At 37.4% G+C, this 18,153-nt stretch overlaps 1 protein-coding gene across 2 annotated transcripts in view; it reads right to left on the minus strand.

Moving 5' to 3' along the window:
- ESYT2 (extended synaptotagmin 2) overlaps positions 1-18,153 on the minus strand; it is an 80,633-nt gene that overhangs the window by 38,278 nt on the left and 24,202 nt on the right. For both annotated transcript variants that reach the window (XM_084283009.1, XM_084283008.1), the window contains exons 2-6: positions 15,457-15,498; positions 14,448-14,582; positions 13,198-13,274; positions 7,783-7,855; positions 6,852-6,941 (exon numbers count right to left, since the gene is read on the minus strand). In XM_084283009.1, coding sequence (XP_084139135.1) covers positions 6,852-6,941; positions 7,783-7,855; positions 13,198-13,274; positions 14,448-14,582; positions 15,457-15,498 — 417 coding nt within the window. The remainder of the gene's footprint in view (positions 1-6,851; positions 6,942-7,782; positions 7,856-13,197; positions 13,275-14,447; positions 14,583-15,456; positions 15,499-18,153) is intronic.

Consider the following 18,153-nt stretch of genomic DNA (forward strand, 5'->3'; position numbering starts at 1 on the left):
GCCTGGTGTGGGGAGCCCTCAAACACACTAGTTTGGGAATTCACCTAGATAACGCAGGGGCAGAAGCACCACGAAAAGTGGAAAGCTTCTAAAGCCTATTCCAGAGACAGCTTCAGAAAACAGAAATGGAAAGTTCCCAGATATTCTCTACATGCGAGAGATGGGTTGAATTGGTTACACATAATGCTTATTAATCATCTGGAAAAGTGACAGTAAAAAGAACCAGAAAAACAGAACAAAGGAATTTGCTACTTTTGCTATTTCAGGAGACTGTGAAGGAGTTCAAGAGCATCTAATGTGCAAGGTGCATACCTAAGTGTGGATAAAGCAAAACAATGCAAATGAATAAACAGGTGTTATTTAAATTCTGTTGAAAAAAAAAAAAAAAAACTTGCAGATGTCACAGTAACCACATAAAGCTCTCCATCAATCTGCTACCACATTAACAAGTTTGCTAAATCCCTAAATCAGTTGTATGCAACAGAGAACAAGTACCAGGGTAATAGACAGAATAAGTAACAGACAAGAATAGTTCTGATATTCATAGATGTTTAAACCAATGATAATAGGACAATCCTCCTAAAACAAAGTGAATATCAACAGCCTTTACGAATTGAAACAAATGTACTGGAATATAGTAGAATACAGAATATACAGTGCCATTGCAATAGCTCATCACAGTACAAAAGGCAGCCTCTAAACACTGCCAGAGTTGTGGCTTTATTGGCTGCCAAAAGCTCTACTAATTCTCAGAAGAAAAGCCACGAAGTATTTTAAAATGCTGATGGAAAGCTTCCTGCTAGTCACATTATGGAAGTGGAAGGTTTCCACAGAGCAAATTTCAGCCCCGCCAGTGATACAACTCCAGTGCTAAGTTGTAATTTTTCTTAGAAATTTATTATAAGAAGGAAAGTAATATGCCCTCTTCTATTATTTGTGAATGGTCATGCAGGAATACAGTAAAATTTGTCTGCGTTAGCAGAACACAGCCCACTACCACTGTACTGCAAAACTGCAATATTACTGTAATAATTTAATAAATGACATTCCCCAGTGCATTTCCCCAGTAAACAGATGATAAACTCAGTCTCTCAAGCATGGCTAGATCATACAATGTCACAAAGTGGAAATTACACTGGTTTTCATCATTGTTCTAAGAAACAGATGTCTATCTTTGCACAGGAACTGTGTTTACCAGCAGAAGGTTTTTCAGTTGTAACTATCTAAAGATTAAGCAAGAGAATAACTACACAGATAAGGTGTACATTGGGGGGAAGACAGCAGAACATTTGAATGAAAGTGACCAAGAGAAGTTTCATGGTTCGTCCTACAAGAATCCTACGCACCTTGCTATTCTTCTTAGTGTCATCTACTTGAAGTTACAATTCAAGCTGATTGCCTCTTCTTTCTACTGTTTTCTATCCTTCTACCACTCCTGCATTTTTGCTCAAACCCTCACACTAGTATGGGCACACTGACTCCTTAGTGAGACAGCTCAAGGTGCTAAAAGACACAAAACAAGAAACTAGTCACTTCTTGCTGTGTTTAATATTCTGTGTGCTCACCTCCCTGAGCAAGCTTCCTTCAGGATCTGAAATTTCAATACTGGTAAAAGGAAGACACTAATACTGAAAGGAAGGAGGGCATAGGGAGAGGAGACTAAGGTACTGTGGAAGCAGCAACATTTATTTATTTAAAACAGTCATGAAACCATCCCACTGCCTTTAAATTTAAAAATAAATAAATAAATAGATAGATAGATAAATAAATAAATGTTAGAGCAAATTATAAGCATTCAGTGTAACAGGGCAAATGATTTTCACTTTATAATCAAGAGTAGCATGAGTAATTTAAATATATACATGTATATATATTGTAGCAGTACCTACACTCCACAATTTATCCAGGTGTTCCACAAGGCCCTTTAAAGAGGTTAAAAAGTGAAGATACCCATAGTCCTATACATCCTGAAGGCTTTTTTGATCAACTGAGAGCAAACCAAACAATATTCTTCTCTATTCCACATAACCACTTCATTGTTTTTTTTTTTTTTTTCAGGCATTTCACTACAGAGTACTTTTTGGTGCAAGGATTCCTTTAGAGTCTAATTTTCATCATTACTGATGATTTTGAAACTCACATCCAGCACTGAATTTTCCAAAGACAGCCAATAATAAATGAAACAATAAAACAGTATTACATCAAGCACAACGACAGGACAGAATCAATCTGTAAAGAGTGCAGAGCACAGCTTGATTTGGCAAGTGAAGGGCAAAGTGTGAATATAAAAATAAGTGCTTTGGAATAATTGCCCACTTTTCCTGGAAGGCATCTTACTTTCCATCCTTTTTTTAGAACAATAGTATTATGATTTGCTGTGCTTTTTTTTTTTTTTTTGGTGGTGGTAGTGTTTTCTGGGGGAAAGGAGAGGGTGGGGTGTGGCTAGAAGGTTTTTTTGTTTTGTTTTGTTTTGTTTTGTTTTTGTTTTTTTTTTAAGAGAAAAGGACTGAGTTAGAACTGGTTTTCAATATTAAGTATGTCACTAAACAAACTTCTGAAAATTACCAATTCACAGTACAGCTGTAAAAGCCGTATACTTTTCTATAAATGAACAAAAAATCAGATTAATTAACTATGTGATAATTTGTTCTAAAGCTGAAAGATAACTACACTTTGAGAAAGAGAACATATGCTAAATATACATTGTACTAACATAATGATAAGTCATGAAAAAGACCTTGTGAAAGACCTTAGCCATTTACACAGCACTAACTTCTCTAGCATGGAAGCTCACAGATTTAAAAGAAAACTTCAAAACGTTAGGAATGCACATATTTCTCTCTCTTGAGATGTCTTACAAATTTGGGCATACTTTATAAGCTGATGAAAATTTTAATACCTTCACAAAAACAAGAGCAAAATACAGCATTTTAAAAGTTTATGCAAAGTAATAAATAACTCTCGCAGCATCAAAAGCCCCATGAATTACTTGGAAATATGATACTGGCAAACTCATTAAACAAGCACGTTCAGAACTATTAATTTAGGCAGTGTTGCCTTATATAGTCATTAAGGCCAGCAAACAGATGATACAGAGCAAGTGGAATTGTTGCCAGTTACTTTAGACTGGAAAATATGCAAAGAAAATCTCCGGCTAGCTGCCAACTAATTCCTCATCCCTGCTAACAGAAAAACTGAAGAAAAGCTTTTCTTGGCTGCAGTCACTTGCTCTCTAGTAAGGTGACAGAATTTGGGTACTGCTATAATAAGCCCTATTTTACATTTTTCTACAGAAGTCAGAAAAACAAATACCAAGAAAGTACACTGGAGTGTGGAAAGAAGTCTGCTTGGGAAAAAAAACTGAAGAGCTGTGTATAACCTAAAACCATGGAATAAGTTGCTTCCAGATACATTTTCTGTACTTTAGGTTTGCTTGAAACTTGACCACCAAGCTTAGTTTTTAAACAGAAGTAGGGTGAAAATACTTCCAATAATTTTGTAATTTTTTTTTTTTTGGGGTGGGGGGGAGGGGTGCTTTTTAATTTAGTAGTTTAGTCTATTTCTCATCCTTTTTTGTACCACTAAGTCAACCAGACCCGTATTAAGATGGCACAGGGGTAGGACTAAAAACGAAATTACTCTGGACAAAGTTTTTCTCAAAGTCACTTGTTCAGCAAGCTACTGACTACAAATGAGAGGTGTTTCATTTGCTATACTTTCAGTTTACTAGCTAAGTTGCAGGTTGATTGAGATGAGCACTTCACAATTGTGTAGACCTTAGAATGGGTGAGGGATGGAAACATTTACTGCAGCTAAAATGCAACTGGAGAGGTCCTGAAAGTACCAAGAATGAAAGGTTAGGACAAAAGCTATTGGAGGATGATGCCGAGAGGGGGAAACAGAGGAAATATTTGGGACAACAAGCACGCCAGTTGTTGGTCTCTTCCTTTAGGGCTATGCTACTACGTGAGTTTTCCTACCTCTCCCCTAGAAAGCAATAAAGAAGCAATAGCTGCAGGGCATACCCTAAGGAAGCAGTCCAGACATAATACATAATAATATTGTCATGGCTCAGGCACAGAGTGTGCCAGGAGAAAGGCTTCTGTCTGCAGGAGGAGCACATGCTAGCTTCCATCTTGGTGAAGTCAAAACAGAACAGAGAGATGACACAAGCCACACTGACAACATTAAGAACAGGTCATGGATCATTCTTAACCCCATAGATAAGAAATAAAGCCTGTGATCACACAGCTAAACTCTTCTCCCTGCTGCCCCAGAAAAGATTGTTTGCATTTAACTTGCCCATTGCATAGTCCCTGTAACAAACTGTGTGCTGTACTGAGTCTGGAAGCTGTTTGGGAGAGCACTAAACAGCAAAATAAGAGCAGGGAGCAGCAAAATAAGAGCAGGGGAATAAAATGCTAAGGATTACAAAGTGCAGACTGTTGTAATGCATTGTTCAAATCCTTGTCATGGCCCTACTTATTTTGCCAATGTAAACATGAACATTAACAGATGCCCTAAACCCATACTGCTCATCTCAGAGGATAAAAATGAGACAAAACTAAGCAGACGTCTCCCTAATGTTTAGACCCACTTCAAAGAAACGTGTGGAAATTGAAATTTGGTGCCCAATTCTCTCCAAATAAGAGCAATGATGTTTTTATCAGTTTGGCATGAAGTACTTCACTTCTACAAAAGAGCTCACTAAATTATCTGCAAACCATTTCCTATCTCATACATGTTTTACTGAGACTTCAGTCTATATTCCCCCTACCAAAGCAAACATGGTTTCGCTACAGAGATGAAACAAGCCACATGAAAGAAGAAACCAGCACTAGAAGGTTTTGTTATACCATACCTGAACACTCTCAGAAGCCCATCTTTCCATTAAGTCAGCAAAAATTTACCAGAGGACATTTGCTCAAAATAATTGTTGAAAGAATGGGATGAAAGCATGATTTCTGATGTTATTCAAGTAAAGAATACACGCACATCCCTTAACACCTTCAAAACTAGATCAACTTTTCAAAGTTGCAGACTGATGAGGAAACCGAGGTGATCAATCTGAGACTGTTTCAAAATGCCTAAACCCATATACTTGCAATGTATGACCTGGCATAGTCTGAAATTGTTAAATGTTGACACGATTTTTACAGTGTAATTAGAACATATCTGAGACACAAAAGCTTCCAATGGAATGTATACTTCTGAATCATAGATGGAAACGATACTTTTCTTTAAAGAAGTCTGCATATAATAAGAATTTCCATTATGTTCCTAATTGCTGTTAACCCCTCTTACTGGTACCTGGGTCTAGCCCTGTTTAACATTCTCATTAGCAACCTGGACAATGGGGCAGAGCGTATGCTCAACAAGTTTTGCAGATGACACAAAACTGGGGAGAGTAGCGGATACACCAGAGTGCTGAGTTGCTACCCAGAGGGTATTCGATGGGCTGGAGAAATAGGCTGACAGGAATCTCATGAAGTTCAAAAGGAAAAGTACAAAGTCCTGAACCTGGGGAAGAACAGCCCTATGCACCCTGCTGGGGACCACAAAAGCAGCCTGGCAGAAAAGGACCTGTGGTTCCTGGTGGACACAGGGTGGACACCATGCCCTTGCAACAAAGAAGGCTAACAGTATTCTGGGCTGCATTAGGCAAAGTATTGCCAACAGGCTGGGGGACAACATCCTCATCAGAACCTTGTGAAGTGTTAAGGGTTATACTTATGTATAAATCCTAATGGATGCACATCCAATCTGTTCTTAAAAGACATCAGAGATTCAAAATGTCTCTAGGCAGCCTACTGCAGTCCCTCACTAGCACTACCACTCAGGCTTTCCCTTATTCCACTTGTCCATCCTGAATCTTCCTTGCTGCGATTATTTGTTATCCTATCTGCCATGGATATGCAGAAAACATTGTGTGCTGCTTTTCTGTAACAGCCCTTCACATTTTTTAAGAATATGTTCTCCTCAGTCTTCTCTAAACTAAACAATTCCCATTCTTTTGGTCTATCCTTGACGATCAACTTAATTCTCATCTCCCTACTTTGGATACTCTCCAGTTGGTTAATATCTTTGCTGAAATGCCATACTTGAAACAGAACATGTCTTGCAGGCTCTCTTCTTGTTTACACATCCTGGTCTAGCTATGGCATTTTATAACTAGCAAGACACCGCTGGCTCAGCCTTGGCTAGTATTCCTGCTCAAACAGGCACTTTGGCCCAGCACTTCTTCCAACTGAATTACGAGACATATTCTCCCCCTCCAACTTCTGCTACTGTCACAATTGACTTGAATGCCAATTCCATCTCTGGGCTTCACCTGTTTTCATACTTCAGTCTCTGGTAAATGTAATGGAAATCACCTACCTGCTATCTAAGATAAAAACTTTAATCAGTAGAGTAGGCAATCTCAATACATCCACTCTGACTTTAATTTGTGGTGAGTAGTGCTGTCACAGTTTTCCAAACAACCGCACAGATCTTGTGGAATTTTAACACAGACCATGCTCCCTAGCAGACTGTCAGGGGGAACAGCATCAAAAGCTTTCTTACAAATCACCTAGACAGTACCTATTGCTCTTCTCTTAATCATAAGTCTTGTAAGGAAAATTTGACAGCTCTGATAACACACTTCATAATTTCAAAGTAATTATTATTCACCTTGTTTTCTTCTAGCATTCATAAAATGTGTTCCACTATTTTTCTGAGAAATTAAGCTCAATCAAATAATAGTGATTTCCCAAGTTCTTTCCTTTTGCTGCTTAATTCTTACTCCATCATTTAGTGACTATTATCATCAACAATCTAAAATGACTAGAAACAGAGATAATCGTACTTACAGGTTTCCTAAGGAAAAAAAGTGATAGTGCTCCAATTAGAGGCATGTCTCCAATCAGTGGTTCCAGGATAACTCTCATAGTACCATGGATCTAGAGAAGGAGAGGAAAGAAAAAAGGCAATAGAATTTACTTTAGTTTGAGTTTTAAACAAAATCTTTTCACTGGAAATCCTCACACTCCTAATTCATGAAGTTCCTGAGTATGGAAGAATTTTTTGTATCTATCTATCTGTTTATATCATCACACCATCCAAACCAAAAAAAAAAAATACACAGGTTCTAAACAATTGGACTTACAAACTTGTTTCATTCGTCTACATGATACTATGTCACATCAGTAGTAATTTTGTAGCAATTTTGCTAAAAATACAAAGTAGATTAATTACATAGCTCAACATAAACAAATATGGTACCAAACAAAACAGTAGAATCCATACGTATTAGAAGAAAAGTAGGTTCATGCTTATAGGCATCTCAAGACAAAAAAAAACAAACATACTTTTTTTTTTTCTCCATGTTAGATAGATCTGTCACCAGAAATTTGAGGAAACTTGTGAAACATTACCAAAAGGTAAGAGCACCACTACCTAAAACTAATAATCACATCTAACACTGAGATATTAAATAAAAAAGAGTTTTAAGGTCCACGATTCCCCTCATGAACCTACATCTCACATGTACACTTGCACTGGCTTGATGTGAAATGATGTCGATCTTCTCCAGCAGAAAATGGTTCTGATTTAAAAATGTACCCTTTCAGTTAAGTCATGTCACTGAAGTTTACATAATATCAATATTATGCAACTGTGAAAAAAACAGTAAGCAACAAAATTACGCAGTTACTGGTGTAGTTTGGCAATGATTTCATCGGCAAACGACAATTCAGTGATGACTGGCTATCAAAATAAAAAAGGAAAAATAGTGAACTTCACCTGTATACTTTTCACACCAGCTCTGCAGAAGTATCTCTTGATCTCCAAGTCAATTTCACAGTTTCCAACAAAACTAAGAAAAAAAAACATGGAGAATATTTCATTTTTATAGACTAAATGGCAATAGTGTTAGTTTTACTCTGCATATGGCCATACTTTGCATCTGTCTACATGTAAAAATGCATGCCAACATTAAAACATAAAGTCAAGATAGTAAAAAAAAAAAAAAAAAAAAAAAAAAGACACGCACCTCAAAATATCACCACTATCACCAAAACACTCAGAAATTGATACAAAAAAGTATGTTAGCATCTCCAGAAGTATGCATAAGACAAAACACAGGTGTAGCCTTATTTAGGGGAAATAATGGACACACAATTCATATTCCATTTTAGGAAAACTATTATGCAAGTCTCATTGACACTATGTGCTCCTAAACCCACTTTCGCCTAGTGTAACCATGAGAAGCACTATACAGAGGCTGTTATTTTGCTACAAATCAAAAGTTGTCTGAATTATTCAAAGACTTGCTATAACAGTCATATTTAGAAACTCAATAAGCTGGACATGCTGAGCTGGATGAATTCACTAAGCAAGGCTTAAGCCAAAACAGAATCAAGCCCTTTCTGAAGGGAGAGGGAAGGAAACAAGAAAACAACATATTAAAACAATGAAAGTTCTCCCTTGAAGAGTTCTTGCATCTCATTTCGGGCAGCACCCCTTACTGGGTCAGAGGATTAAGATTGTGCACATGCTGGCCTACATATCAGGGAGAGATTTGTAGAAGATCATAAAATCCCCAACTATTTCACGCATGTGATAAGGATGAAAAATTAACTGCACAGAACACAGACTCAGATTATAGCTGCTGCATTCCCTGAAGCTCCATACAGGTCAAATGCATATCAGCAGAGAGCTGAGTGAATCTTCTCCTAGAACTGCAGATGCTGCGAGTGTATTGGGTTTACATGGCAAGGGTTTGGGAGCATGAGGCTGCAGGGGTAGCCTCTGAGCAGAGCCCAGCAGCTGCCCCATGTCAGATCAGGGCCAGTTTCAACCCCCTCCAAAGGGACCTGTCAGTGGCTAGGCTAGAGCTGAGCCAGTAAGCAAAGTTGTTTGCACCTCTATGAGAGCAGATTTAAGAAAGGGAAAAAACCTGCACAACAGCAGCTGGGAGAGAGGGGTGAGAAGCAGCCCTGCAGCCCCCAAGGTGAGTGCAGGAGGTGCTCCAGGCACAAAGCACAAGTTCCCCTGCAGCCTGTGGAGAGGCCCCTGGTGGAGCAGGCTGTTCCCCTGCAGCCCATGGGTCCCACATGGAGCAGATCTCCACGCTGCAGCCCCCCCATGGGTGGAGGAGCCGCCGGTGGAGCAGGTGGATGTGGCCTGGAGGAGGCTGCGGCCCATGGAGAGCCCCCGCAGGAGCAGGCCCCAGGCTGGAGCTGCAGCCCGTGGAGAGGAGCCCACGCAGGAGCAGGGGGTCTGGGGGGAGCTGCCGCCCATGGGGGACCCGTGCTGAGGCAGTTTGCTCCTGGGGGATGGACCCCGTGGGATGGAGCCATATGGCAGCCCCTGGATGCTCAGTTCAGGAAGGACAGCATCCTGTGGGAGAAACCCCACGTGGAGCAGGGGCAGAGAGGGACCGTGAGGGAGAAGCAGGATGAAATGTCAGGGACTGACCACAGCCCCTGGGCCACCAGCCAGGGCAGAGCAAGGCAAATGAGGTGGATGGGGAGAGGTGTTTTTAGTTTTCTTTTAGTTCTCACTGTTCTAGTCTGCTAGTTATAGGCAATACATTACATTACTTTCCCTACATGAGTCTATTCTGCCTGTGACAGTAATTGTTGAGTGATCTCCCTGTCCGTATCTCAACCCTTGACCCCATTTTTCATAATATTTTCTCCCCCTTTCCCTGTGAGAAAGGGGAGTGAGAGTTTGTGGTGGAGTTCAGCTGCCCAGCCAGGTAAAACCACCACAGTGAGGCATATTAGGTCTAGAAACAAACTAATTCTGAGATTTAACAAGGAATGTAGGATGACAGCTTGTGACATTTCACAAGAAAATTAGTATTGTCAATGATTCTACAGAATGAGAGACAAGAACAAACTAGGAGCTGTACCTACTGGCTGGAGAAGAAGGCTACCTATGAAGATATGGGTTATAAGGAAAGGACAAATGAAATCTGAAAAGCTTCCTGAATAGGCTGCCTAATTAAAGAAAATGAAATAAGGAACTAAGAGAGGAGATAAAGCAGCTTAAGTGAGGCCAGACGCTGTTGAAAAGAGATTTTTCCTCTACAGGGCATCTTTTTCCAGATCCTGCAGTAGAAGCAAGGCTTCTGCAAGTTAAACTTTAGTCTCTTGGAGCAACTGCAAGATTTCCTATTCCCTTTTGAGCTTTAATTCAATCATCTAGCACTACTATTCCTCAATTTGTTGTAGTAATTGGGTGAATTTTTATTTTTATATTTTTAATCTGCTATCTGCTAATAAAAACAGGTAGGTAGTTTACTGTTCTTCCAAGCTTATCCGTAGAAGCCCAAACAGCTATAAACAAAAGCACGAGAACAGTGTTGTGTTATTAAAAGCTGCATCAAGATCAATTGCTTGAGAAATCCTAGAACTGATACACTTCAGTCCTGAAAGCTGAATTGGTTAGTTTTATAACTTAACTGTGGATTTTTTTTTATTTTTTTTTTTTTAAATATTTGCAGAGGTTACAAATTGATACTGGTGGGACTTCATATGCTGAATAGCTCTGCTGAATTACATTTTCAAGTTTGAAATCTTTTCCTTACTATGGTGCACAGGAACACCAGCCATTACCAAGAAAGGGCTACCAGTGCAGGATTGTCATGTAAGGTATGCTAGTTGCAGAACTGTATTAATTTTGAATTCTCAAAAGGCTTCTTATTTTCCAGCAACTTGTACAGTGAAAAACTGTTCAGACATTTTTAGGAGTCTGGTGAAATATTATGGAAATGTCTGGGAAATAACAAAAAAAAAAATGGAGTTGCTCTTCTCATGGCTTAAAGATCAACTCAAGATAAAATAAATTACTCTCACAACATAAGCAGGAGGGTAGGACCCCTGCCCCTTTCCCCCGACAACCAACAGTTGCAATCAAAAGAAAACAAAACTAAGAGTTACTGCATTCATGACATCCTTTATTCAAAGCATCTGCAGTCTCCTGCGCTCCATGTGTGATGATGCCATCTACGTGAAGTCAAACAAATGCAAATCTTATCAAGCCATTAAACAGAAGTAAACAATAGTTCCAAAACATTCTTGTAATGTGCAACATTGGGATTTATTTCAGACTATTTTAAGTGTCCAGTTTGGGGAACTGGTAGATGACATAATGACAGGGGTCTATGTGAAAGGAAAGTGACTACTGCTTTCTCTGGAAAGAATGTAGAGTGACTGTACAGTCTAAAAATAGGTTTATATTTTTTAATTCACAATTTAAAACAATGTAATTTCTATCTATATCTTTCTATCTATATAAAATTATATGACAACATGATAATGAGAGCAGAAAGGTTAACTCAAGTTATTTGTGTAATGAACACTGGGTATTAATACGTTCATTTGAAAAATCCACAATAACATGGCTACCAACTGAAGTAAAAGAATAATAAACTGCAGTTGAGGATATAAAGTCAACAACTTTCAACCCTGTAATAAAGTTAAATATGACATTATCTGCTAAGATACTTGGCTGGGTCCATCAACAGTCAATGTAGTATAGCATATTCCACTGTAACATAAAATACAACTTGAAGACTCATTTAGTAAGCAAATTCTGTACATTCAGATCATAATATCTGAGAAATGTGTGTGACCCCTGTACAGATCATAGAGATAGATTACTATTTAATGAGGACAGTATTGTATGAATACAGGAACAGCTGTATTCAATCAGACCAGAAGCAAAGCATACTTTGTAGTCAATGTAGCCAACAGGAGATATCCAGAAAAAAAAATAAAATAACTAAGAATAGCACTATTTCCCAGATTACGGTGATCTGTGATTCTGTATTTGGGACTATCTTCATTATTTTTAGAAGGTCTCCATATTATTTAATAGTTAGTTTAGTTAAATTCTAACTAGTTTTTTAAATAGTTAAACTAATAGTTAAGTTAAATTCTAACATGAGTTTTGACAAATCTTGAACATAAGAGAAAAGCGAAGTGCTCCTTTGCAAATGTGATCCTGATATTTAATTTTTACAAATTTTTAGCAAAGAGAAAACTGAAGAATTTTTTCCTTTCAGTACTAACAGCATCCACCCAGTGAAACACTCCCTAGAAAAAATCCTGCTTGTATTTTGTCCAACACCACCTAGCACTGATGTGGATAGCTCTCTTCTTCCTACAGATACAAAGTGATTCAACTCAATAAAGACATTGGCCCCTGCTTGCAGAGGTCATCAGCCTCCCAGCTCTAAAATCCAGGAAAGTATGCAGCAGCCAATTTAGATCTTAGCACTCTGAGGCCCATCTTAGATAAAGAAGCCTATAATCTTCAACATAGTTGGGATTTAGATAAATCAAAATTAAGAATAACCAAGTTCAAAGTTCAGAACTGATTTTGGAAAATGGGCTGAGAGGACCAATCATCCTGCTGGTTACTGCCAGGGAAGCAGAAAGAAATGCAGAAGGCAGTTGGATGGATTATCAACTGACTGACAAACATGGTCTTTCCACAAGCTACAAAAAGGCAAAAGTAGTCACTGTAAGATTTATCTATGATTGCTAAATACAAATGATGCTGGATTCACGGGGTGTGCTTTCAAAAAACTCTGTAACTGCAGATACAGTGTTGAGAAAGACTTTGGCAAGCATTGGCTAGATCTATTTATAAACCTATATAAAAGGGGTCACGAGGAAAGGGCAAAGAAACCTGAAGCTGCTGAGCATTATATAATACATAGATTTACTTCAGTTGGTGGTATGAGCACAAGTCACTTCAGCAGCTATCATTCTGTTTATCAGAGTGTGTTTATAAAGAATCTAAGTAACTGAGAAAAGACAAAAATACCTGAACATCTTATATCTGAAATTTTAGATTAGACTAAACCCGATGGCAAAGTTTTATTGCATTAAAAAATACAGAAACAAACAAACAAACAAAAAACACGCAAAGGTCATGCTTTAGCTCTAGGAAGTTTTTGTTTTTAATTAAAAAATGTTAGTTTAGTGGTGCAGTCACACACTGAGTTGATACACTACTTCCCTCAAATTAATTCTATTTACAGCATGCAGTTCCTTCCTCCATTCATATGCAATCAATTAGAGGTAACTATATTTGTGCACCAAAACAATTATTTTCCTCTCACCCCAGCATAACTGCCCAATCAAACAAGGCACATATTCTAAAGTGTGGACACAGCTGCAATATGAAAATAAAGACTACCTGATTTGAAGATCCAAAATGATCTGCCTTTTGTCCACGTTTTCAGTGTACACTTTTACACCATTTATCCTCAGCGGCTGAAAAAAATGAAGCAAATTAAAGTTGGATGCTTCTGCTGTATACATCATATCAAACTCTTAAATTAGAAATAAAGGCGAATAAACAAATATTCATGTCCAAAGGAAAACAAGTTAGACATTTATTATAAGCATTATTAAAAGGCATTAAGCATTATTAAAGAAGCAACTCTCTCAGTTCAGCTCTAAACAATCAAAAGCATCCACTCAATCACAACCCTCCTGGCAAATAGACTGGGTTTAGACTGCTAGATTTCAAGATTTACCAAAGATTTGTTATCAAGCTTCTATGCTCCTCCCTTCCCCCCCAGTCAACACACATCTGATTTCTCTATACTAGAGCACATCTGACACTCAGACAAAGCAATCTGTCACCTCCCTGTGCAACTAAACAACTACTCCTTGGGGGGAATTTGGTCAGAATGGATGGAAAATAGTCCATAATCTCCACACACACACAAAAAAAAAAAAAAAAAAAAAAAAAAAAAAAGTGAAGTACTTTGTGCGCCTTTTAAAAAAAATAATCTCAAAAAGTAAAATTTTGGTTCACACAAGTAAGAATAAGTACTGCCCAACCTATTGCAAATAACGTGAACTTATTCTTAGCTTGGACTGGTCAAACAGGCTCTTCTACAGGCATGTGAGAGTTATATACCATGACCCTTTCTTTCATGGGAATGAACAGCAGGTGAACACACCTATCTTTTCCCTGAAATTCTTACATGCAGCCCTGGAAAAAGCTAAGCCAGCAGCCTTGTGACTGGACTCCATACATCACATGCTGAAAAGCGAATTTGTTAAAAGACAAGGTAACTGCACTTGGATCTTCTGATAAGAAAAGGATAGTGTTTCCTGCTTAATGAACACTTAATGAACAGTATTAAAATCACATTGCTATGTGCTCTTCACATGACTAGGAATTACTTTACTTTGAGTCTTCCCTCTTATTCTCCAGTAGATTTCTACGGAAGACACAGCAGGGAAAAGAACCCCAAACAGTGTTAAAAAAAAAAAAAAAAAAAAGCCTAACACATTTTTATTTTAACGTTACAACAGAAACCAGAATCAGGCTTACCACCAAGTGTCATCAAGAAGTGGTTTTGTGTAGATTTAAACAAGATACATGAAAATGATACATAAAGTAGAGCCTCTTAAACTTCAGTAGAAACTGACCTGATGACCAATATCAATCTTTGTAAAACTAAAGGTGCTGAGGTGGTTGTTTGCTCCTCTTACTGCTGGTTCTATGGTCTCCCGGAAGAGCTTCTCAATAAATTGGCAGATAAAAGGCCACATCTGTTTTACAGTCTAAGGAAAAAAAAAAAAAAAAAAAAAAAGGAAAACCCTACATTGAACACACCTTCAAACATAATCAAAAATATTTTTAAAGGCTGATGTTAAGAAATGTTTTGAACATACCAGATCTCTAAACAGTTCATTACAGACGTAAGAAGTGCTAACTTTTTACATACATTTACATACACTTAACATACAAGAAAGCTATCTAGACTTATCTCAATTATTCTGTGTTTTACACACCTGCATAAACCAACCACAGGAAGAGATCTTGTCTTTTATCACATCAATTCAATGCAGTTCAGCACACGCTGAACAGTAGAAAGAAGGGTGATGAAGGTTACGTCTATTTGCATTATTTGCTATTTTCTAACTTGTTCTTCTTTGCTCTTTGAATGAAAAATATTTTAAAATAACCCAAGCTACGTAGATCTGTACCTTCTATTATTACAGTTACAAATCAAAACTGCAAAATTGGTTTATTTTTAGATTGTAGGTCAGGAACCTACAGTAACTGGAAAGCATCCCAGACAAAGAGAATATAAAAAACTGTGTTTACAGCTGGTATGACTTCCACGCAATTATAGCTGTCATTATTTTAATGTCATCTAAAGTCATTGTCCAAAAATCACATGCAATCTCAACATCATGAAAATAGAATCATGATAGATTACTTCTCATGGCTGACTGAATCAACAAGTAGAAACTTCAAATGTACACAGAGCATAGCAAGTTAAAACAATCCTGTTCTCAGATTCTTCCCCACTGTTTTATTTTTATTTATTTATTATTATTATTTTTTTTTTTTTTTTAACTCAGATCCTCCTATCTCCTCCACTATGTGTTTTGTTTGTTTTTTGGACGCAGTGCTAATTGCTACCCTTACCTTGTTGAGCCATTCTGCTCTCTCTGTATCTGGAAAATGGACCTAAAAAGAAAAAAAAAAAAAGAAAAATTAATACAAATATAAAACATGTTTTAGTTAATCATGTCCAGTCATTTATAATACAGAAAAGTTTATTGATCTCCATATGAGCGGTATATACAAGCAAACAACACATTAAGTACTCAGCATTCTTGACAAGAATATTAGAATTCAAGGAAATAAAATATGAACTCATTTTTGAACTACATAAGTGCAAGTCCAAGAATATATTTAATAGTGACATCTGGAATAATGTATTGCTTTAACACTAGAAACAAACTAAAAAAAATAAGCTTAACTGACACAGCTAATCCAAGATGTCAACAAAATTTACCTCTCATGTTTCAAGGGTTTCTAACATGACATACATGACTGCAAAATTTTTGACTGCACTTCTTCCATTTGTTCCAGATCTTTTGCAGTATCAATAAATTATGGTTAGAAATATTTATTCAGTGAAGCTGAAGCTCAGGTATACGGATGGAAGTTCTACCAACAGCCCTCCATTTTCAATAATTTATTTTTTTAAGCAACTGCAGAAGTCAGCGAGAGAAAAAGAGAAAGAGATATATAGTGGATGAAAGCACCCATCACAACAGGAAAATGCCAATTAAAAGCTGGAAAAACAACTGCAGCTTTCCAGACACAGAAGGAAAGCATGGTTAGTAGCCTTACATACTCCACATACAAAAGACAGGTAAAGAATTGAAGTAGTTCAGCTGAAGCAGACCTATGCTTTTTTTTTTTTTAAGCTATGAACAGCTTCAATGACAGGATGCAGATCACACTTGTGAAGCACAAAAAGCCTCTGAGCACACGAAAAAAATGTGACCTACATCTAGCAACTTTTGTGAAGCAATGTCTCTGCTTAACTGATCTGCAAAGTCTTCATCTCTTCATAGCACAGCAGACTGTACTACTGGTTTTAACAGCAATGCCTACTGGTTATTTTTATTACATACACATCTCAAATGAGAACAGTAAGTTAGATACACACTTCTTAAACTAAAGTTTAAAGTACCAGAATTTGAAAGCAAGCCCCCTTAATAATTTGAGTTAGATTTTTATTGAATTCTTGCATTAATGATGAGCGCCACCATATTCTTGAGTATGCTCAAGGTATCTTCAGAGCACTCCTTAATTTCTACTAACCACACGCGTTTTAGCTCTGCTGGAGGATTAGACCCTGAATCAATATTGTCAGTTATTTCTCTAAACAACTTTTTACAAGTGTATCACAGATCTACCAAACCCACTACAAGTGGCACAAGAATGATCAACAGCATCTGCTTCTGACTGCAACAATCCTCATCAGCAGGATTTATTTTTATGAGAAATTCTATCCCTTAGTGATAACAAAAAAACAAATAATTATTAAAAATTGAGTGGTTTCAGAACCGTATTATCACTTCTTTTTATTTAAATTCCTAGAAAATTATGGTGAGTAGGATGTCAGAAGTCTGTATTTAGAGGATGTTTCTTGCTTTCTTAGAAAAGTACTTTACATTTTCACATTTTCAATGACTTGGTTACCATACGTACATGAAATTACAGCTGAATGAAGCTTATGCCCAACTTTTGTCTCCCAGGATTCTCGAGTTGCTTCCAGTGGTCAAAAAGTCAAAGGACAAAAAAGAACCAACACTACACCAGCCCTACTGTTAATAAGCAACATTTTGGTCTCTTTCCTAAAACATTTGCCTGCTGAATCTGCAGACAGCAAATGTGCTAATTTGCAGTAATTACTCATCTCTGAAGCATGATGTTGGACCCCCACATGTAATTCATTCCAATTTGCTGCCCAGATTTAAGGTTAAAGCATAGGCCACACAAAGGATGCTACACACACAGCTGACACTCAATGCACCTGAATGCACTGACAGAGGCAGCAGCATCTCCCTCTTGTACCCACCAAGCACCCTTCCCTTTCTGTCCTGAATTACACAAAATAACAGTTTTGGAAAGAACCAAGAGGCCACTGACACAAAATTTATTATTTTAGAATTTTCTTTATCTACGTTACAGGCTTTGTTACACCTTAACAAGGCTCAACTCTTAATTTTTGACATATTAATAGTTACTTTTCCTTTAGCATGCAACACCCATTGTGCTCCTACTGCTTAGGTTAGGACTACATATACCCAGTTTACTCCTACAGTTGCACAAGTTAAAGGGTAACAAACTGAGTTTTAAAGCACAAAGAATAATTTTGATGCCTTAGATATAATTCCTAGTTCTAAGCAAGAGAATATCAACATAAACCAATCATTTTTTTCATGAACAGCATATTACAGCAACGTAGGAAAAAAAAAGCAATAAAAGCAATTCAGAATTGTTTTTTTTTTGTTTGTTTGTTTGTTTTTAAAAAAAAAAGCTATCCTATGATATTGTAGCTATTTTTTTCCCTCCTTGTATTTTACCTCAAGGATTACAGGTAGAAATTTAGACTCCAGTAAAAATAATGTGTTGTATTAGCTACGTTTAAAAGATGCCTGAGGCCACATTACTTCATTTATGTCTGGTTCCTTCCAGAACTTAATTATTTATTGCTCCAGCTGAAGATCCAAAAGACACTTGACCAGTCACATCTAGTTTTATTATCTGGTCACACGACATAACCAAGATCCTTGATATAGTTACGATATAACTAAGTATTCT

Source organism: Netta rufina, assembly GCF_964035555.1.
Source record: "Netta rufina genome assembly, chromosome: 2".
Lineage (NCBI taxonomy): Eukaryota > Metazoa > Chordata > Aves > Anseriformes > Anatidae > Netta > Netta rufina.